At 42.0% G+C, this 22,464-nt stretch overlaps 1 protein-coding gene across 5 annotated transcripts in view; it reads left to right on the forward strand.

The window, feature by feature from the left end:
• The window catches only part of BicC (protein bicaudal C), a 155,067-nt gene that overhangs the window by 31,449 nt on the left and 101,154 nt on the right, over positions 1–22,464 (forward strand). For all 5 annotated transcript variants that reach the window (XM_070523698.1, XM_070523716.1, XM_070523722.1 and 2 more), the window contains exons 2-5: positions 2,856–2,902; positions 9,609–9,678; positions 14,063–14,142; positions 14,548–14,706. In XM_070523698.1, coding sequence (XP_070379799.1) covers positions 2,856–2,902; positions 9,609–9,678; positions 14,063–14,142; positions 14,548–14,706 — 356 coding nt within the window. The remainder of the gene's footprint in view (positions 1–2,855; positions 2,903–9,608; positions 9,679–14,062; positions 14,143–14,547; positions 14,707–22,464) is intronic.

The raw sequence follows: 22,464 nt of genomic DNA on the forward strand, positions 1-22,464 counted from the left end.
TTGTTTTCCTAAATACAGATACAGGTTTAACATTGCATGGCAGTTCCTTGCATTCACTTTTCCTCCTGGATTTCCTCATCGTCTTGTGGCATTTGAAATTTTTTGCAGTCTCCGATGATGCAGCAGTACGTCTCGCATGGAGTGTAAATTTTCTTGGCAAAAAGTGCCAGCAAAACTATTACATGCTTGTAGGTGTGCGCAAGTATTCGAAGTTGCAAATACGAATCTAATATACCACACTGACTATTCATATTTGAAAAGGAGCTATTCGGTATTTTCGAATATTTCAATCTAATCAAATATTTTGCAACCGACTAATGATAGTCTGGTTACCGTTCTGATCATTTGCAATACTTCATTCTGCAGACAGAAGTGTTCTGACTAGTTTTCAAAGCAATGTAGAACTAAATTAGGCGATGCAAGCTTTGTTTTTGGTTTTGTGATGGAAGCCTACGTGGCAACCTGCGATTTCTGCTTGTAGTCCATCATTTAGTCTTTCACAGTCTAGTCATGTGGTAGTTATATCTTTTACACTACTACCTGCAATGTCTTCCTTGCAATGGAAGCACAAAAGCCTTTTCCTTTTCACACTTACCTGTTTTTTTTGGGGGGGGGGAGTAGGGGGGAGTAGGGGGGCAACTATTTGTTTCGCATTCTTGGAAAGCTAGTCGTATAGTATGCAGCCATTCTTTTTTTGGAATGCTTGTTTGCAATCGTGTTCTGAAGTTTAGAGGATAGCCTTCCAGTTCTTTAAGGACAATTATATTGTGTATAAAGCTGATCCTTTGTTTCTGATCATTAGCTGTCTTTTTTGCTCTAGTCGGTACAGGTGTGGTACTTAATTGCACCAGCATTCGACTATTACTTACTATTTGCCCACTTCTGCATGCTTGGCATATAAATTGCTTGCGTTTAGCTTTGTTATACCAGATTATCTTCACTTATCATTCCTGCTTAACTTTGAAAGTGATGAAAGCTGTTGTCCACTGGCATTGACACTGTGTCTGAAGTGGTTAATGAGCATTCAGACTTTTATAAAACATAACTATTTTTGAGTCCTCATTTGTATCTTTGAAGTTGTTGACCATATAAAAGGTGCATTTTCACGATGCAGCACCTGCCACATTCCCTTCAGCAAAATTTAAGAGTGCAAAGTCAGTTTTTTAAGGGGTGTCATGTGGTGGTCAACATAGGTCCTGCCGATGGGTGATGCACAGTCCCAGTTTCTCGACTTGAGGACTGGAAAGATAAATGTTAACTAATGAGCAGTAAATGCACATACCCTATGGGAACTTATTGGGACTGGTGTTTGTTTCATAAGCCAACAAAGACAGCATAGGGGAAATTGCAAGTTCTTATTAATGGAATTGAATAACTAAATTAATGGAAATAAAAGCAGATGAAATAGCAACTAGCTGCAGGTGGGGCACGAACCCATGTCTTTGCATTACGTGTGCGATGCTCTTGCCAAATGAGCTATCGCGGCGCCATTTTCCCATCCACTTTCCAGGGTATTTGTTTATCTACTAAAACTAAACCTGGGAGTATTAGCCAGTGCCAGCACTCGCGGTCCAGGCTGTGAATGGTGGCGCTCCCAGGTTTCGTTCTAGTAGATAAACATAAATACCCCAGAAAATGGATGAGAAAACAGCACCATAGTAGCTCAACTGGTAGAGCACCACGCGTGTAATGCGAAGACCCACGTGCCCCACCTCTTCGTCGTTGTCGAAGAGAAAGGCAGCGAGTGAACAACGCGACCACGACACAAAGCCAAAATGGCGGAACTGCAATCACGTGATTTCATGCTTAATGTGGCTTTGGATTTGACTTGGACTTCTCGCCAATAAAACTAGTTTCGGTTTCAATTTTGAACGCGAAAATTTCGTTGAAGCGGAAACGCTCTGCAAAAATGGTTCGTTGTGCAGAGAAATTTAGGCCATTAATTCTTATAGGATACTCGCGGGGAATAAAAAATTATTCGTTGTCGCGGAAATTTCGTTGTGGCGGTATTCGTTGTGGCGGGATTCAACTGTAGTAGATAAACATAAATACCCCAGAAAATGGATGAGAAAACAGCACCATAGTAGCTCAACTGGTAGAGCACCACGCGTGTAATGCGAAGACCCACGTGCCCCACCTGCGGCCAATTTTTTCATCTACTTTCATTTCTGTTAATTTATCGTTTCTTACATTCAATTAACAAGTACACGCAATTTCCCCTATGCTGTCCTTGGTGTCTTTGTTTGTTGGCTTCTTATGATATGACCAATAAAAATCGGGCCATCTGTTTCCTTTTTTCTTGTTCAGTGCAAGAGCCAGGAAGACATAACAGGAATATATCAACGAGGTTCTACTATAATTCGAGTCTTCTGTACAAGGCTTGGTGAATGGCAGAAAACTGAACTCTTTTGAAGGACCCTTTGAGGGATTTTAAGATCTCTTGTGACATTACTGCATTTGACTTGTTTGTGAATTGCTAGTTCTTGTTTAGTCTACTATTGTCGATGCATAGGATGGAATTATGACACAGGATAGAAATAGATGTAGATTACTGGGAGAGGCATTAATTCTGCAGCAGATGCAGATAGGCTGATAGAGCTCTTTGTTGCACAATTTCGATGTTCTTGCAAATATTGTTACATGATGGAGGCTTATTGACTAAAGCCATTACTTCGTATAAAAAGCCTACGTTGATTATGAGCGTTTGCTTGTACTTCTTGCTGCCTTTTCTCAAAACTCTGGAAATTATGCTGTTTAGAAAGCTTGTTAGCAGACATGCACAGGCACTCTTAACTGATGTCTAGACAGCTCATAACGCAAGCCATTTATAAGTTTTCTTTTTTCCTCTATCGCAGAAACTGGCTGTGACGCACCCACTGTGGCAGAAGGATTCTTCAAAGAGGTGCAGTAGTGTTTGTATAAAGGCTGCTCCAGACAGACTTCAACACTCGGGCCCCCTTGCACTCACTTTATAGATGCTGATTGCTGTTTTCCTTCATGTTTTGTTAGCTCGCAATTCCTTATTTTCTACTCTCCCTGGCTTCCTGTTCAGTGTCTGATTATCATGTTCCTTTAAAAATGGTTGCATGCTATGGTCTTCAATAGGGTAAAAAAAAAAAATGCTTGTGTGCGAATGTATACTACTCGCTAGGGTTGGATGTTATGCAGACTTTCCCATTAAATTAATCGTTAAAGGAGCCATGCAACAATTATTGAACATCGTAAACTTGTCCGGTTGCTAGGTCATGTCACAAAATTGTTACCCTAATATTGCACCATTGCATTTATGAGGAAAATCAACTTTTGCTGACGAGATGTCGTATCTTTAGCATTATCCTTTACGTTACAGGTTCACGTACATTTGTAATAAATGGCTTGACTGGATCCCCTTGGATTAACTAGTAGAGCCATGTACAAAGCAAAAAATGAGCAGTGCAGCAGAGAAAGCCAATAAGGGAAAAGGCGAAGCATTGAATGGGCATAAAAGTTCAGCGGTGATTTTGCGGTAAATGTGAGAAGAATGCATTAAAGCATTACATTGCACCTATTTGAAGTCCTGAATCCATGATTTAAACTGCATTCGCTACATTGTAAAGGGTTGTTCAGGAGCTCTCTACAGACATCCTGCCTCTTTGAGGGGCAGTGTGTCTGGTATGTGTGTAGTGTAGTGGATTTTTTAAATGGCCCAAACATACTTGGCAAGATGAGCAGAACTTTGCAGTTATCTTTGATTTATTTACCCAACAGTTTTGGTAGGTGGACCAACATTTTTCAAGGGATACAGTAAATTCTTGCAGTAGTCTCGGAAAAAGAAAGGTAAGGGCATGAGGTTGGGAGCCTAGGGCCAACTAGATGACTCATTGGTAACAGGGTTATTCACGGTGCATTCATCGCTCCCCTCATCATTGGCAGTGTACAGGGGAAGTATTCTGCAAGAGTCCACTTAGTGGATGCATGTCCATTTCTTCTTCTGCTGCTGATTGGCTGTGGCGCCTCGCTGCTGCGGATGTGCAGCTCAGCCCCGCGAATTGGAACTTCAACAGCAGACGAAATGGACATGTACACTAGGTGGACTCTTACAGAATACCTCCCCAGGTCGTCGACACGGTCCCCGTTATGCATGGTTTTACATGGTAGATGAACACGCAAGCCATTTTGTGGTGTCCTGGTCAAACAAAGGATTGCAAAAGTAATCTTTTTGCAATGGATTTGTTTGATCAGGACACCACAAAATGGCTCTCCTGTTCGTCTACCATGTACAACCATGTGTCCAGAATTGCTTTTCTTGCACCTCTGACCCTGACACTTGACCTGGGGAATGCGTCAAATACCTGAACACTACCAATGATGAGGGGAATGACCCCGTAAATTCACCATGAATGACCCCATTACCAATGAGTGAGCTCTTTAGCCCTCAGGTTTTCTTTCTTGTCCTTTTCTTTAACGCATTCTAAATTTGATTGGGACACCACAAAATGGCTTGCGTGTTCATCATTAATGGAAACGCACACATAACGGGGACCGTGTCGGTTACCTGTGCACTGCCAATAGGGGAGGTATGAAGGCGCAGTGAATGACCCCTTTACCAATGAGTCATCTTTTTTGCCCTAGGCTCTCTCCCTCATGCCTTTTACTTTTTTTTGTTTTTTCGTTCTTTGCATGTTTTTCTTTCTCCACCTAAATAGTATATAGACTGTTGCGCAATTTTACTGTATCCCTTGAAAAAGGTTGGTCTACCGACTAAAACTGTTCGGTAAATATACAAAAGATAGCTGCGAAGTTGTGCTTCTCATCTTTGTATGTATGTATATATGATGCAGTGTACTCTCACACTTTCCACTTTTGACACTCCCAATACACAAGTTGCACCTTAATCTGGTCATAGCTACTTTAGGAATTTGGGATATGAAAAGTACTGAGGTCTCTATGCACTGCCATGATTCATTAGCCATAGCCAGTGAATCATTACTGAAATTTACTGAAAGTGTTAGCATTGATTGCTAACACTGAGACTGTTCGTTCAGCATGCCTTGGCCAAAAGGCCACTAATGGTTCAACAAATGCTGCACATGTGCAGCACTTCTACACAAATTGCTGCTAAAACTTTCGACAACGGAAGCCTCTGCTCTGGATGCAGCTAAGTGTGCTATGTACTACTGGCAAAACAGTGTGTATTCGGCATACCTTGCTTGTGTCCTGTCGCAGCTTCACAAGTTCACACAGGTGTGCGTTTTGCTGAAATCAATGCTCGCTCGGTTTTTACTGCAGCTAAGGTTTCTTGGCAATTGTTGAGGTTTGGCCCTTTTTGCATTGGCGTCATGTTGCTACTTTACTGCTTCCACTTCTGATCTTGCAATTGTCACCTTCTTTCTGTGGCGACCTGTCCTGTTACCTTGAGACCTTTACACTTGCCTCATGGCCTGTGCTTTTTCTCAATACATGGAGACTCCATGCTTGGCTGAAGTTTTGTTTCTCATTCACCATTTGCAGGATATTCATTTGCAACATTTGACGGTGAAATTCTTTGCTTATGCTGCAGCCTGTTCTGTCTGCTTTACCAGGCATTGAGACACTTCTACATGTTTTAAGTAATTCTTCAGCGAGCAGATACATTACAGGGTGTCTAATGTCTACCAACCAGGAATTCTCAAGGATTTTGAATAGTCTGGAAATAGAGAACTCTGGGAATTTGTGCTTCTATCAGGGAAAATGAGATGTCGCTTTACTGAAAGGGAACGAAAGTCACGGAAATGCTGGCTCTAGTAAGAGGAATCGTAACGAATCGTCTTTGTCGCCGTGTCGTCGGCTGGAAGAGTTGAGTGTACATTCAACGAGACTTTCCGGACGCCCGATAATTCGGACGGCTTCGCGGCACCACCACGTACCCCATAGAGCCTATGTATAACAGCGTCTGAAATTTCGGATGCAAGAATCCTTCGCCATCCGATTTTCCGGACTTATTGCAGTGACCGCAGGTCCGAAACGGCATTAATCAAAGCCAACACCGCCTCCATTTTGATTAACTAGCCACCTCGAACCGGCGCTCTCGCACGCAGATCCCCTGGCAGCCGTAGCCACCACTGCGGCAACGCAAGGCCTAGCTGCTTCGAGGTTCTTGCCGTTCGGTGCCGTGTTTTTTTATTGGAAGGATTTGCCACTGTTATCAATTGCACCAACTCCGCCTTTGTGCTCCTCGCAATTGGCTTCAAAGCTCGGAAAGCATGGCGCGTTGCATAATGCTGGTTCTTGAGTCAGCTTCGCCTCAATACCGCCGTGTTATGCGGTGAAGCATTGGCGGCGAGGAGTTACGGAGTCGCCATCTATCGGAAGTGCCTCGCTGGCGTAGTATGAAGGATCAAGCGGCTTGCTCCTCATAGGTTTCGCTGTCAGCGCTCACTGAAAACACCTCGCGCGAGCTCTCCTGGACCTTTCTGTAAGTACGTTCGAAAGGAGAGAAGTTTTTACTGTCTAAATAATAATCTTGGGCAAACTGAAAGTACAGAATCGCTTACGGACGCTATCTCTTTACCGAATACATACAGTGAACGCCACTGCGCGCGGTCGCTGCGATGGAGTCTCCCGAACCGGCTTCTTGCATGATAGGTAGCCAAACGCTGAGAGTAAACTGTGTGAAATATGTTGTTAGAGTGGGCTGTCTGTATAACCAAATGGGGCATAACAGAATGAAGCCTCAATGCAGCGATCGCACAGGTTCGCAGCGACCGACTGCGCGTCTGCATGCTTGTCCGCGCACTGTTTCGCTTTCGCCGTGTGCGCGTTTTCACACCGTGCCATGAGCTTTAGGCTGCAGAATATGAGCATTTGACAGTATACAAGCAACCATTGTTGCGTGGGCGCTATCAGAGCTGTTCAAAAATAATTTAATTGTAGAGACTTCGACGCCTACAGGGACTGTGATGTGCCGTCGCAATGATTTAATATTTTTTTTTCTAAATTCTTGGAGGTTTCTATATTGTTTCTCGAGTTGCGTCGCACTGTATGTTTATCGGTGTTCTCAGCGTGCGATTCTCACTGCTTCTTTTTTGTAGTCCAGTGCATAAATTCATAACGCGTACAAACATGACCATATGCCATGCCTTTCTTTAATGTGCGTCTTACCGCTCCCTTCCCATTCCAGTGAACTTGCCAGTATCTATAACATCGACAAGTTCATAGACCACACCATCATGACATTAGTCGGGCAGCGGACTCTAGCGAGCATCTCGGTGCGCGTTTTCAGAACATCGCAGACCGGGTGCCGTAGCAGAAATCTTCCTCGCGTCTGTGCTTGCTGCATACCCAAGTTGTAGCCAATGACTGTCTGCCGGTTTTGTTTCGCGAGCCAAGCTTCACACAGCTTCTTGTCCTGCGGCTAAGTGTGAATAAGGCTGACACCGGCCTCCATTGCATACGTCCGGCACAGTGGCACAGAGCAGTAGCCTACCATGTTGCGCACCTTCAAAGGCAGCCACTACCTATTCTAGTGCTTTCAAGCGCTGTAAAGGAGACACTCGAAGCGGGAAAATCTCGCCACTAAATGAGGACCGCAGCGTACGAGGGAATTTAAACTCTTGTTTTCAGCTCGCTTCGGCGATCTCGAAGCAGCCGACGCGGCCGCTATGTCCACGTGATCCCTAATAGCACGTCACGCCGACGGTGGCGCCAGCTTTTCCAGTGGTAGAGCTCAAGGCCAATATGCAAAAGTATTGCAGTGAAGCATAACACGCGTGGGAAGGGGCAATTGTCGCGGGACACAGTATGTATTCCTTCATTATACATGCGTGCACCCGCCATATTCTGTGACAGCACTAGCACCGATATGCCAAATAAAGCAGGCCTTCAGAGATTTTCAGATGTGCCTGTGGTGATTTGAGCTCTTACGGGCAGTAAAGGACATGCATTTTTTTCGAACTCCCCCAATTTTCGGACGTTTTCGCGGCCCCTAAGGAGTCCAAAAAATTGGACGTTGGCTGTACAACTGATCAAGATGCTTCGAATGGCCCGGGAGGCAAACGTGTGGTGAAAGAACTAGAGCAGAAAGAACCTACGCACTGAGGAATGAACTGAAAAGGAAGCACGCCGCGGCTTCTTTGAAGGAGCTTGAGCTTAAGAAAAACAGTGTTGGCCGACGCCGAGATGCAGGTGTTCCTCATCCAAAACAAAATTTTTTAAAGCAGTGAAACCCAACACTGAGGCGTTGTGTGCGGGTTGAGAGTATGTCAAGACAGTTGAGGTTGACTTGCCAGCTGTGGTTGACTTGCGATCTCACTTGTGACAAAGTTCGGGCATCGTACCAATGAGCTTGCTATCAGTTCATAGAAATAGCTCGTATTCGAAAATATTTGCTTCTGTATGCATCTCTATTTTATTCGTATTTGAGAATGTTCGAATTGATTTGCAATGAGTTCTAAATTTTTTTTTTTCGAACATATCTTTTTCATTATGTCTTTTACTAACCCCTCCCTTCAGTTTTCTTTTTGAATAAAGTAAACGCTACTCCTTATTATTCTAACTGAATTAAGTCATCTTTCATTTTTAACATGCTTACTAGAGTGACGGCAGCGGGCGACGTCTCGACATAAAACAAAGTTCTGTGTTGCTCGGGGAATTTTGCAAAGGCACTCAGGGAAAACCCGGAAAACTCGGGGAATTTGGAAATGTCTAGTTGGCAGACACCCTGCATTAGTGTGGCTGTTTCCAGTACATTCATTCACCAATAGGCTGAGGAATTTTCAGTTTTTGTTGTTGCAATGATGCACTGTCCTGTTCCAGAATTCCCGAGCTCAAATGGGTTCAGCACCATGTTCTTGCAGTTTTATCATATAACAGACCATGAAGCAACCAGCTGTGCACTAAAGTTTCACTGCACAAAACCTAATGGGCTCTCCAATGAATGGCAACAATTTTGTCCATGTCTGCGTCTTCAGTCTGCTCAGTCCTCTAGAGAATGCCTCTGAATGACACCCTCACGGAGCCTTCCTCACCCAAACTAGGCTCACGGGATGGGCAGATGGTTTATTTGAAATTGTAAGAAACGGAAGGCAAGAGGATAGTAGCCTTTTCAGGGTAAGAAAAGTTGGGTAAAGCTTTTTGTGCAGAGCGTGAGGGAGGGCGGTCAAATTTTTCAATGTGCGGGTGAAGTGAGGATGGTACAAATGAGGGTACAAACAAATGAGGGCACTTGCTAACCTCTGCTCTGTACACAGCACTAGTCTGGTGCTGATTGTCTACTCGTCTATCCATCTGGCTGGTCCTTTTTGTTATGTCTTGTGTTACTTACAGCACCACTCAGATCACTGACTGAAGGCCCTGTAACATTCAGCAACCAGTAAAATTCATGGACCTTGCTTGATCTACCAAAGGTTATAACATACCTACTGCTTCTTAAACATGGCTACAGTGCAAGTTTCAATGTTCCCTTTGTAGTATTGAGGTGGTGCATATTTGTGTAGCTCAAGAGTTGCTATGTGGCAATCTTGCAGCTGTCGTATAATTTTCAATGAAGGTGTTGTGAATTTAGTAACACACATATTCATTTTTTGTGCTTACAAGGTGGCACAGTTCACTCCTAAAAGTACTGTTTAGAATACTTTTCTCTTCTGGTATAGATCATGGAAACCACTGACACCATTATCTCATGGCCGACGAAGCTGAAGGCTGGTGCAAAATCGAAAAAAGGTGAGCACTAGAACATCCTAACTACACAATGAAATATAAAGCATATGCAGTTCTATTTGAACTTAAACTGCGACACATCAAGTTTGAATTTTTATGAGCATAAACGAAAACCTGATGTATTGCGATTTCCCCAGAATAACCGTCGGTCATCTGTTATTTCTGTCATGCGGAAACATGTTGTATCATTCTAAATGCAAGCAGTGCACAGTGGTACATTATGCAAAATAGAAGTGAGGCGGGCAGACAGGACACAAGAGTAGAGAAGTGGACAACACGAACGCCGACTATCAACTGAAGGGAGCACTGAGGCGAAAAATGAAGGACGCAACTCATCTGCGCATGCTCAGCAATGGTAACACCACGTGTCAATCGGGTACACGTGCTGGTCTACGCGAGAGAGAACTGTTCAGGCACTTAATCTCCTCCTTATGTAAAGTAATCGAAGGCTGACTCACGCACGCACTTCCACCATTATAGATATGCCATGCCTCTACCTTAAGACGCGTATCTTCATTCTTATGCCTGTACAATATCGTGCATTCATCTAACTCTGGCGTGCAATTACAATCTCGGCAATGTAGCGTAAGATTAGAAGGCGATCCACCGGTTAACGGCCTTTTATGCTCCATTAGCCTCTGATTGATACACCGTCCCGTTTGCCCTACGTAGAACTGGCCACAGCTAAGGGGAATTTTATAAACCACACCCATACGACATTCAGTAAAACTGTTGTTCTTATTGTGCTTCACTGGACAGATATCTGTTCGTTTTTTGAATGTCCATGCCACAGAATAAAGCAAGCTCTAAAGGTAGATGTAAAAAGCTATTGGATTTTTATGATGTACATTGCCCAGCTTTATGCACTTTAAAGTATAGTAATTGTTTGGTGACAGTGTACAGGTTTGCACAGCACTGGCGAAGCTATTTAACCTAGCTTGCTTGAATTGGTGCAATATGTTTTTGAACATAAACACTCAAGTATTCATGGCATTTTTAGCTGTATCATGTGGGAACAACACTGGGCAGTGTCCTCCCCATAATTAACAGCCTACTGAGGCACTTCAAGGGCCTATATTGTTTCTATGGTAACAACCTTGCATGTTCCCACACATTTGATACCTTTATGAGCTATGCCAGTGTCGGCAAAATCTCTAAGTCTACAAATTCGAGCCTCTCGTTGAGTCGAGTAACAGGTGTCGGTGGCTACTGCGCAAGTTTGGCTAACTGAATAAGTAGTTTGTGTTAAGTGGATTTGTTTTTCCATTGGTCTATGGAAAGCCAAAAAAAACGAACCATATGTTCGGATATTATTTCTCAGATATGAAAAGTTGGCCCAACTAGTTTCATCTTAACAGATGTCTACTGCAGTTGCATTGCCAAAACACGCTATGCAGCTTTTGAATGGTCAAATTGTTTTCTTCTCCTGCGTTTGTTTACAATAAACCTTTGTATAACAAAAAATCGCAGGTTTCTCTGCTCAAACAAGAGGTACCAGTGTAGTATGCTTTGCTAGAAATCTGTTAATGCACAATGTCGCAGCACAAACTAGAGCGTGATGACATAGAGAATCTTACGAGACTAATATTTAGTGTACTTTATAACATTTCAATCAATTGGCAGCAATTCCAGCAAACACAAATGCTGTTACACACAATGTTCAGAATACTCCACCAGGTTCTTCAAAAACTTCTTGCAGTTTTTGAGGCACATTGGCTTTATGTGCTAAATGCACAAAATGGACATACTGCCTGTGTGTTCTGGCAGTCAATTTAAGCTATCTTAGCCTGGAATACTTCAGTAGTTCCCGACACCCAATGACCTGTTCTCGTACTGCTATACTCGTGCAGAATTTCACCATTGCACTTGAGAAAGCTGGGCATGGAGTGCCATTTCCAGCATGAGGTATGTGAGGAACATGTTACCTGTTCTGATAGCTGTGTGGCTGAAGCATCCTGCTGCTGAACATGCGTTTCTGGGCTCAATTCCCAGCCTCAGTGGCTGCACTATTATATCAGTATGCTTATATCCACTACAGGATGAAGGCCTCATCCCTGATCTCTCCTAGTCTTCCATCGACTGACTCCATCCTATGCTGTAAATTTCCTAATTGCATCACTACATCTAAGCTTCTGCTGCCCTCAACTACATTTTTCACGCCTTAGCACCAATTATCTTACTGTGACTTCCTGTTATCTGTCTTGTCCAATTCTACCTCTTATCTCAACTAGAATATCAGTTTCACAAATTTGCTTGTAACACACATTGCCATATTCCTCTCTCAATGCTGCACCAATAATTCTTTGTTCAATTGCACAATCCTTAGCTTCAGAGATCATGCATGTTTTTCAGAATTACTCACTTGGCAGCATAAGTTACTGCTATGCAAAAACTACACTTCACCGCGCTGGCATTCTTGCTTAAAGCGTGGACAGGCATCGCACCGTACAAGATGCCACAAACACATAGAATAGCACTCGTAATGCCTAGTGCAGTGATGCCAACTTTTGTTGACTGTCACTAAAATGAGGCCAAAAAGTCTCTAAATTTTTGCTAAACTGTTGAGCTAATCAAAATATTGCAGGCATTTTTGAACCCAAATATATGGTAACATAGCACAACACATCTATTGAAACGCTCCACATTTGTCTAGTACCTTTGCAGGGGAGAAATAAACAATTTACCAGCGGGCTGTAGAGGACTTTCGCTTAGCTAATATATGTACAAAATGATCGATGATGCTAGCTGAAATTCTGCTTATACTTTCAGGTTGATTTCCCTATTGCGGGAATGCCCTTGGTCAACATAATGCCTGAAAATTCGTTTTCAGCACTCAATAAAATTAAATTCTTCGACATACACTTCAGTCATGTTAACACTGCGATGACACTTGCGTGATCTTGCATATAGATAAAACACTTTGTTGCTGCCTATTGATCCACCTGAAAGCTCCTTGTAATAGTGATTTAATCGAAAGCCATGGGGGCCTGAAGTGGTGCTTTCAAGCTTGCGTGAACAAGCCTACCTACGCTAATAAGTATCCAATTTTTAGAGGTAATCATTCTTATTACTTGCTTAATATTATCATTCACACAAAAAAAGTTACAACCAAACATGCATCATGGAGCACAAAGCCTGCTTCTCTCAGCACAATGAACCAAAGCCTCTGCGAGTGGAAACCCCTGTTGCTTCTCATGGTCCATGACCATACAGCTAATTTTTTGGTCTGCCTACACGTAGCTCTTGAATAATTGTTCTAGAAAGTCGTTTTCGAAGCAAGCTTCACTTTGAAGTCTACAATGACTCCAATTCTGTCAAGTCTCTAAAGAAAGCTTCCAGTTCCTAGATGGAAAGATTTGTAGCTAAACAGTCTAGTGACAAAATCTCTTAAATGGCAGCACTCCTGGTGCAGCACCACAGCCACCGAAGACCACCACAGCCCAAGCTCATGAATTGTTATCCAGACAGAGCTGGCTGTTAAGATAGCCTGGTAAAATTAGGATTCTAAATTCTAGTTATCCAGGATTTCCAGTAAACAGGTAATAAATCATTGAGGTTTTACTCTACTGGATGTGTATAATACATATAAATTCATCCCTTTGCTTGTTACATGCAGTTTACAGCACTTTACCATAAATGTGTTCTGCAAGTTGTATTGACATGTAATCGTGATGCTAGTTGCAAACTGTTGACCAATGTCTTGTTCAATTTGATGTAAGCCTTTTGCCAACTATTGGGTACATAATGCTCATTTGTTAAAATGACATTTGTTTGACCACTGAACATCGGAAGGGCAAGGATGCATCAGAACCTAATATGAAGCCTCGGTAACTTAAGCAGTTGCACAGCTCAGTCTGTGCGTTTCGGTATAAGACTGGGATCATAGGTTGTGTAGTACAGTTTGGTTCTATGTGTTGTTTCTGCACTTTAGCCATGCCATGAACATTATTGTATTTTCTTTTTGTCTGCCAGCATTTAGTTTTTTCTCTTGTGCTATACACACTTGCAGTATCCCAACCATTCTTACGTCATGTGTTTAGCTTCTAGCCTGATGAGCACACCTTCATCAGATGTGCTCAATGCAGGCTGCACATAATGGAATTGCAATGACACTTAATTTATCTAGAACTTACTCCAAGACTCTGTAAGGGGTCACTTACCAGCAACATCACTTAATTGAAAAATCGCTGTCTGTGCCTTGAACATCTCTGCTACAGAGTTTTTTTTTTTTTCTGGGTGTAAAGTTCTATCTCCGAAGTTCTTTGTTGCTTACCTGCTCATGTCACTTCTCATGGTGCTATGTAGTTAATACTACTTGGCATGAAGAAATTCCTATTGTGACAATCCTTATTGGACCCTGTCCCTCTGTTTTTGTTTGAATTTTCAGACCCACATGTTAAAGTTCGAGGATCTCCAGATGCAGTTGGCAGAGCTCGTGAAAGCATCCTGGAAGTGCTTGACACAAAAGTATTATTCTGATATTTTCCTTTGCTTGCATGATTAACACTGAATTGTCTTTGTTTGTGCCTTAATGGGCTATTTCGTTTATGTAAATGAACCTGGAGCATACTTGTACGTGCGACTCACTCACATGCTTCATTACATGAAATAAGAAAACTATAAATCCATTGGGTCGAATTTTGCAGTAAAACATGTCTCTGCCAATATACCAGTTTGGAAGGGTGATCAACTGGGCAAATTGGTAAAGTGTTCTGGTGAAAAAGAGCACCAGCAGGGCAGAAGCACAAAAGATTGCAAAACTGTTTGTCCTTTCTTTATCCCTGTCCCGTTAGTGCTCGCTGCTATGACAAAGGTAGGAAGCTTCAAAAAACAGTCAGACCTGAACTTGGTTCTTGTCTCCTCACATTTCAGAGAAACAGAGTGACCATGAAGATGGATGTGTCATTCACAGACCACTCCTACATTATTGGGAAAGGAGGCCACAACATCCAACAAGTTATGGACAACACGGGCTGCCATATTCACTTCCCAGACTCCAATCGCAACAGTCAATTGGACAAGAGTAACCAGGTATCAAATGGCTGAGGCATCATTACATTTCACCAGCGTGAGTAGTTACTGAGCTGGCTTGAAATGAAATGTCCTCATGTACTGAAAAACTGTACTAATTAACTTACAGAAGCTACCATAGAAAGTAATTTGAATGAAAGATATTGCTCCTGTGGGCCTTCACTTCCAGTCTCTTGGAGTGTACTTCTGTTGCACAGTAAGGTAATATCATCTTGTGAGCTCGAAAGCATTGCCAGAAATATCATGCTTGGCCTGAATGGTACCTTGCAGCACAGAAATGGTGCCACAGTCATGCTCAATTTTATTAGCCATGTTATGTACATATCAACATTCCAAAATGCTTCTTAAACTCTTGATTAAACTTTCTGACAATGGCAAGAAGGTATTACAACTTTATGCAAACAAAGAACCATTCAACGAAAACTAGTATGGTTCACTATTGAACACAATGTCGCGCTGTGCAGATGTCGCACTGTGCAATGAGGTACTAAGATAAATAGCATTTTTCTTTTAAACACTTTTCATGGTCTAGATCTGTCAACTTGTGTCAACTCTACCAGACACATGGTTTCTTTTTGGGGCCAGTGGAAGCCCCTCTCTTGCTGGTATTAGTCTCTGCTTCACATCTAATTGGCACTCGTTTAATGACTGCTAAAGTCTGTATTGCCTTTTCGTTGATTTCAAATCACTTCTATCTAATGCTAATGGCCTGTTATTCAGACTACATATGCATTTGGCCTCGAGGTGAATGAGCTGCCTGGAATCCTTGTCTTTTAAAGGGCCCCCTCACTAGGCCACATAGAAAATTTAAGTTATATGCTGGAAGTTTAGTGCCCTCTAGAGAGCATTCTGCCACAAGAATTTTGCAAATTTGTTCAATAGCCGAGATAGAAATATTTCAGTACCACAAATCTGATTTGAGGAGCTGAGCTGAGTTTCACCACCAACATGCTCTCTCCACTTGCCCCGCCTAGCCTCCACAAGTGAAATTCCTTCCCTGCGTTCTCCATTGCCGGAGCTCGAGGATCGTGTGATCGGGTGATGGGCCCTGCCTTTTTTCCTATCTTTCTTGCTGCACTTAATTTGCTGACAGTTTCATGTGCAAGCTGTTCTCATTTCACTTAGTGCACGACAATTTTGCGAGCAGTGCGCGAGAACACTTGAATAGTGTTATAAGTCAGTGCCACACACTGAAGCAGACACAAGCGGATAGCAGTGTGCGATTGCGCACTGGAAACACGGTAGAAAATGAGTTTTGGTGTCTGCGCATGCGACCGCACAACGTGAGAACAGGCAGATAAAACAGAAGTAAATCTCTTGCTGTGGTGTGAAGTAAAACAAACATGCAGACATTTGGTTTGTGTGTTTTATTATTAATGTAAACTTTTAGTTCGTCTATTGAAGCAGCAGATTACACAAATAACAGGTGTTGCCTTGAATAATCCTTGAAGTCTTGCATCGCGATGAAACATCACAGCACAGACATATACGTATACACACTTGCGCATATGTCAACCCTCCTGCTTGGTGCACCGCTCTTGGGAGAAGAGCAAACGGTGCTTGGTTTGAAATTTCGGCTCTTAACGCAGCGCATAGTGATGTAATACTTACCAGATACAATCGTTAGCATGCATTGTATGCACTGCGCTTGTTAGCTTAGTCACCAGACCTGGTGAGGGGCCCTTTAGGTGCCATTTGTAATGGAGCAGTTGTGAGGAGTCTTGTTCATGAGAAATTACCCTACTTTAATTTACCGATGTGATGGCACTATTATTTCTTGCTTAAAGCATTTCTTCTGGGCTTTGCAAATACACTGTAGCCCACTCATGATATGCTTCACATGTTGGTTATAACTAAGCAACCATGGCGTAGTTACATTCGTTGCTTGCTTTGTGGTAAAATAGGCTCATTATTACATTGTTACATGACTGTTATAAAATTAGCATCTGCCTGGTATGAGCCACCTTTAAAGATTACTAACACAATTTCAAAATTGAAATACTGTCAAACCTCAATTAACAACTCTATTTCATTAAATTTTAATTGAATAAAGTGTCCAATAGCCCCTAATGTCTCGAGGATGAAGAAGCAATAAACTCCATGTCTCCCAATATGCCGAATTCTTTAAAATGACAGTAGGGGTAAAGAAACATGTCACAGGAAACCTTTTGAATTGAATGGAACCTTTTATCATGTGTTGTATATGAAGGATGGTAGGAGTAAAAGCTGCACAAAAGCAGCTTGACTAGCTCCCATTACCTACAAAAGGACCACAAAGCATTGACATCTAATAGTAAACATAAGGTATCAAACATGAGTTAGGATAATTATTACAATACCAATACAGAATTATTGTAAAGGAAAGTTTAATAAGATACAATAGTTATTACTGAAGCATTTAAAAAAATAGAAGGGAAAATATACTCATGTTGAAAAGACATAGCATTGGATTACTGTTATACAATTGGATAAATCACACTTCTAATGAATGGCTGCTATAAATTAGCATTATGATGGTAAAAAAAAATGCTATAACGTCTGTTGAAGTCATATTGTCTGTTCACATTGGTGCCAATAAGATAATTTAACATCTTTGGAATAAGATTGCATAGCATCTGGTCTCCATACTTAGTGCATGATCTAGACACTAACCAGTGATTATGCTGGCGTGTATCATATTTATTTCAAGTGGGCTTTAGGTTGGCCAGTGCAGAAATGGTTGTTCTTTAAGTTCAATATGCCTCAAAATTTCTGAATTGTATCACTACAGTACTATTTTCGTCATATTTGCTCTACAATACAAAATAATTTTCAGATTTTCAATGTCTTGCAGCATTACTTCGGTTTTCTTCTTGCGAAACTGCTCATTGCAGTGTCTCGGCATTGTAAGCTCTGCCTCAGCTCTGCCAGATAGCGCCAGCTTCTGTTGCAGCCGAGTTCGAATGTGCAGTCTTCTTACTGCAGCTTTATTTCACAGTTAATTAATCCGACAAAGTCTGCACAGGCTAAAGTTAGATTTTTTTTTTTCATTCTTAAATAGTAATATGCTATTCGCTTGAATGAGAGAAGGGGAACTGATGGGCTCGATTTCGTTAATCGTGGATATAAAGCCAAATGACAATGAAGCTAAGGAAAGCATCGGGGAAATTAGGTGTAGTTGAAATTTAAATGTAAAAAATAATAAAGAAAAGCGAAGTGAAAGTGTACGAAAAGATGACTTGTTGCCGGCAGGAGCCAAACCCACAACCTGCGTGCGTGCATGTTGCACTACCAATTGTGCTACGGCGACGGCTATCAATCTGTCTGCTAACTTGTGCATTCATGTGACTAGATCTCGCCCTAGGAGCGTTGGCCAGTGCCACTCGGAGCCAAGATAGGTGAATGTGGAACATCCTTTTGCCTTATGACGTCACTTAGCATGCGATCTTGTAAGAGTAGGCACGTGGCTAATAAACCCTCGCATGCTATCCATCTCCCAGGGCTACATCTAGAATATAAATACCCAAGTTAGTGGACGGATTGTTAGCCATCGCTGTAGCACAATTGGTAGTGCAAAACACACGTAATGCGGAGATTGTGGGTTTGGCTCCTACCGGTGACAAGTTCTTTTCGCGCACTTTCATCTCCCTTTTCATTTTCTACATTTTAATTTCAACTACAGTTAATTTCCCCAATGCTTTCTTTGGCTTCATTGTCTGTTGTCTTTATATTTCCCATTTGCTTGAGTATTTTGTGCTTTTCACATTAAAGATCTTGATTTAATGAAATTCTCGGGTGTCATTGCCTTCATTAAATTGAGGTTTAACTGCGCCATGTCGTTCAGTTGATTTATACACATGGATACCTTTTCAACAAAGTATTAATGATAAATTCAGGCTAAAACACATACCAATTTTGTTTTAAAAACTACAAGTGACACTTGATACCATGTTAGAGTGCTGCATGGGCTTGAGCTTATCTGAAAGCCCAGGCTTTGCGTGGCATGGCCCACAGGCTGGACTCGGGCCAGGTAAGTATGTTTTACATAGGTTTGGCCTGGGCTCGAGCCTAGGAGCTTCAGGCTCAAGCTTTAGTTGGGCCTGCAGTAGGCAGTGATTTAGTAAAGCAATGAAGGGGGCTAGTTGGGGAACGTTCATGGTTATATTGCGCTCAGTTTTACACAGATGATATTAAGGAAGGAAGGACAGGACGTGGACGGACGTAGCGCAAACTACCAACTGTTTAATACTCTTAAAGAACGTGCTTAACTGTTTAATACTCTTAAAGAACACACTTATATAAGCGCGTTTTTTAAGAGTATTAAACAGTTGGTAGTTTGCGCTACGTCCGTCCACGGCCTGTCCTTCCTTAATATCATCTGTGTAAAACTGAGCGCAATATAACCATGAGGCAGAGTGATGGTATTTGTAACTTTGTAAGAATAGCTTCCCTAATAGAATTTCAGGTTAATGGTGCCCATTGCCCTATGGGAAAGCAGGAGCAGTTGGACCATGACCTAGTAGTCGTATACTCCACTGATTAGTGTACGTTAAAGGCAACTCTCAGGCTCTGGTAAAACTATCGGTGTCCACCTTCATCCCACTTTTTCCTTCTTTGCGACAAGGGAAAATTAACCCCCGTAATCTAGAACGTCCCTCCACTACCCACTCTACCTTGACTCAAAGTTCATGGCAGTGCCGGCCTTTGAGAGATGTGGTCACTGCGGTATATTGACACACCATGGCAATCCTTGACAATCGTAGCACCTTCCTTGGTCGTTAGGTGGTGCTATGCTCAACTTGGTGGAGTGGAGGAAGAGCTTCCACGTCAAGGATGGCTTGAGAATACAGCCGTAAGACCTCAGATTCCTTGACGTTAGCTTCGTACTCGGATGACAGATGATCCACTACTCGAATGAAGGTGGTATGATGAATTTTTAATTTGACAGTGGCCCAGCCTGCCAACATAGGGAAGCACATTAGTTGGGTGGGGAGTGACTGCAAAGGACTAATTTTAAGATTGGCAAGACTCCAGTCAGATTAAAATGACAAGTTAGATCCATTGTAGTCTCATGGGTACGAAACAAAACGCACAATAGAGGATGGGCAATGACACTAGACAAATACTAGTTGCATTGCGATGGCATTTAGAAGATGAGACAGCTGCTTGAATAGTCCGACTCGCAGAAAAATCTAGACTCTTTAGTTGCCCAAAGTATTCATGTAGCAGCTGCAAGTGTAAGCACCGAAAGAAAAGTGCAACTGGTTTACATTTTTCAAGCAAAGCTGTGCTTAAAGCATTCGTTAACATTTTTGTCAGCAAATGAATTCTCGAATATATTCATAAATTATGTTGCATGCTAAGGCATAGGGCAACTTGCTACTGGTTTCCATTTAATTTCTTCATTCTGTGTTCAAGTAAGTTGATAATATGCTGTAGTTTATCAAATGTTCTTGCTTTCAAGTGTTTTTATATATATATATATATATATATAGATACTTCAGACCAATGCAGCTGCTGTAAAATTTTGCAATGTTGATGAAAGGGATGTGAAAATAAAATAGCACTGAAAAATTGAATACCTCTATGCATTTTTTTTCTGAATTAAGTTTTGACACGTTAAGTGGTATCATCTTCATTGCCTTGTATTCATTCTTTGATAGGTTCACTGGGGAACCCATGTAGTGCATGTATGAAGTATGACATCATAATCTGATGGAGCAAAAAAGTAAACTGTATTCTCTGTGTTGTTCATGCAGTGTGCATTACACCCCGGTCGTCAGAACAAAAATGGACAGAGCCAAAATTCACTTGTATTGCAAAACACTAACAAAGGACTCAAAAATAGGGAGGTAGACGAGCACTTACCTACGTCCCCTATTTTTCAGCCCTTTGTCTGTTTTTGAGCTGTTTTACAAGATGGCACTACTTCATTGGTCAAAATTCTATGACGTATAAGTTGGGGCATCTCAATGTACAGACCCAACTGTCTAGGAAGGGTGTAGGCCAAAATTGGAAATGGAATGACATTCATCAGCTTTGATTTTCTTTCTTCCATAAAAGCATCTGTGTACTTTAGAAATTTGTAAGAGCTGACATCTTATGTCCAAGGTTTTTGGAGTGATTGAATGTTTTATGCAGAGCATGCACAGGTGTGCTCACTAGCGAATTTTTTCGGTCGACATTCAGCACACAAGCCAGTTTAATTCGTGAGACATTGCCAAAGAACATGCAAAGGAACAATACCCCCCATACAAGGCCCTCATTCAAGTGCAGCCCTAATATATTGACTCGGTAATAGCCAGAGGTCATATTAGATGAAGAGGAATAAGGTCGTCAAGCACTCTGTAGAATGGTGGCAACAGGAAACTTGCTACCAGAAGATTTGGATTGTATCCTGCAGGAATACAGCCAAGCTGCCAGTGTGCTTAGAGTGTAAGGATGGCCACAGCTTTGACACCTGCGATCCTGGAATTTTTTTCCTCAAAGGGGCGAGTTCTAGTCCTTGTGGACAAGAAACCTCTCGATCAATGCCCAAGGTGCAATACCATAAAGCGAGAACTTTTTCCACCTCATGTGGAAGTGCAGAGCCTTTACCCAGCACCGACGCAAGATTATAAGCATGCTTCCTGCAACTTTCCATCCCACAAGTTTCCAGCGGACAAGGCCATAAGAGGAGCCACAGCATGGAAAATCCTGGACAATCTCGTAGAGTACCCCTGGGAGACTTTTGCCATGCAGTTTTAACTTGCACTGTTCTAGTTCCCCTTTTCTCCCACCTTTCTTTCCAGACAATTGGTACATACCAAGAAGGGAGATCATGCCTGTTTTTGTTAAGCATCAACGGCAACTAGAGAGCAAGCAAAGAAAGCTTTGTCTTAAAAATCAAGTTGCGGAAGCACACCTCAGAAGTATCGCCTCATTTCCATCGCACCCACTTCAGTTTATGTATCAGTGGGATCAAAAGCTACCAAACTAGGAAGTGCTTCTTAATGAAGTGTTTGATTGTCGTCAATTTCAAGCATTCACAAGTGCATTACTAACATGCCTTCCTCCCAATGCACTACATGTACGTAGAAAACTGTGCGAACAGCGCTGACATTTCTAAAGTCGCAGGAGGCTTGTGGCTCAACCATGTCAGCTCAAACACATAAAAGTGCTGGCAATGCACTTGCGACTCGACTTTATGCAAAAATAAGCTTTTTGTCCTCTTCAGTCAGTTCGATACCCAGCTTTAACATTGCTTTAGACATGGAGTATTCGCAGCTCGATCTCGTACAAGTTTAATGCAAATTTTATGTCGCCCTTGACTGGCTCATTGATGGCTTGAATATCTAGGCGGGATCATTTATAAGCTCATTTTAATTTTCACTTTTCAGTCTTTAGGAGTTTAATTGAAGCTGAAAGAAAATCTTCCTCTTAGGAGTCATTTGTTGCTGCTGTTATTAGCTCTTGGAATGTGGCAGGCCCTGCACTGTCGTCTTCCTAAACACTGCTGATATTTTCATTTAACATATTCTGCACCCATAATAATGGTGTTAAGGAAGAGTATAGCCTGTTCAAACATTATTTTTTTAATTTGTTCTTTTGTGCGAAAATAAATCTGCCCTCTACTGCATGATGTATCGTATACGATATTGCAAGTAATGCTTTCCTCACAGAACCACCTGAATGTATCTCTATCAAAACGTCGCTGTAGGCTAATAAACAGTAAACCGATATTTTTGTTCACTGAATTCAAGTACTATACACGTTCTGAAAATAACCTGCTTATTTACA

This window comes from Dermacentor albipictus, chromosome 1 (genome assembly GCF_038994185.2).
Source record: "Dermacentor albipictus isolate Rhodes 1998 colony chromosome 1, USDA_Dalb.pri_finalv2, whole genome shotgun sequence".
NCBI classification, from domain to species: domain Eukaryota; kingdom Metazoa; phylum Arthropoda; class Arachnida; order Ixodida; family Ixodidae; genus Dermacentor; species Dermacentor albipictus.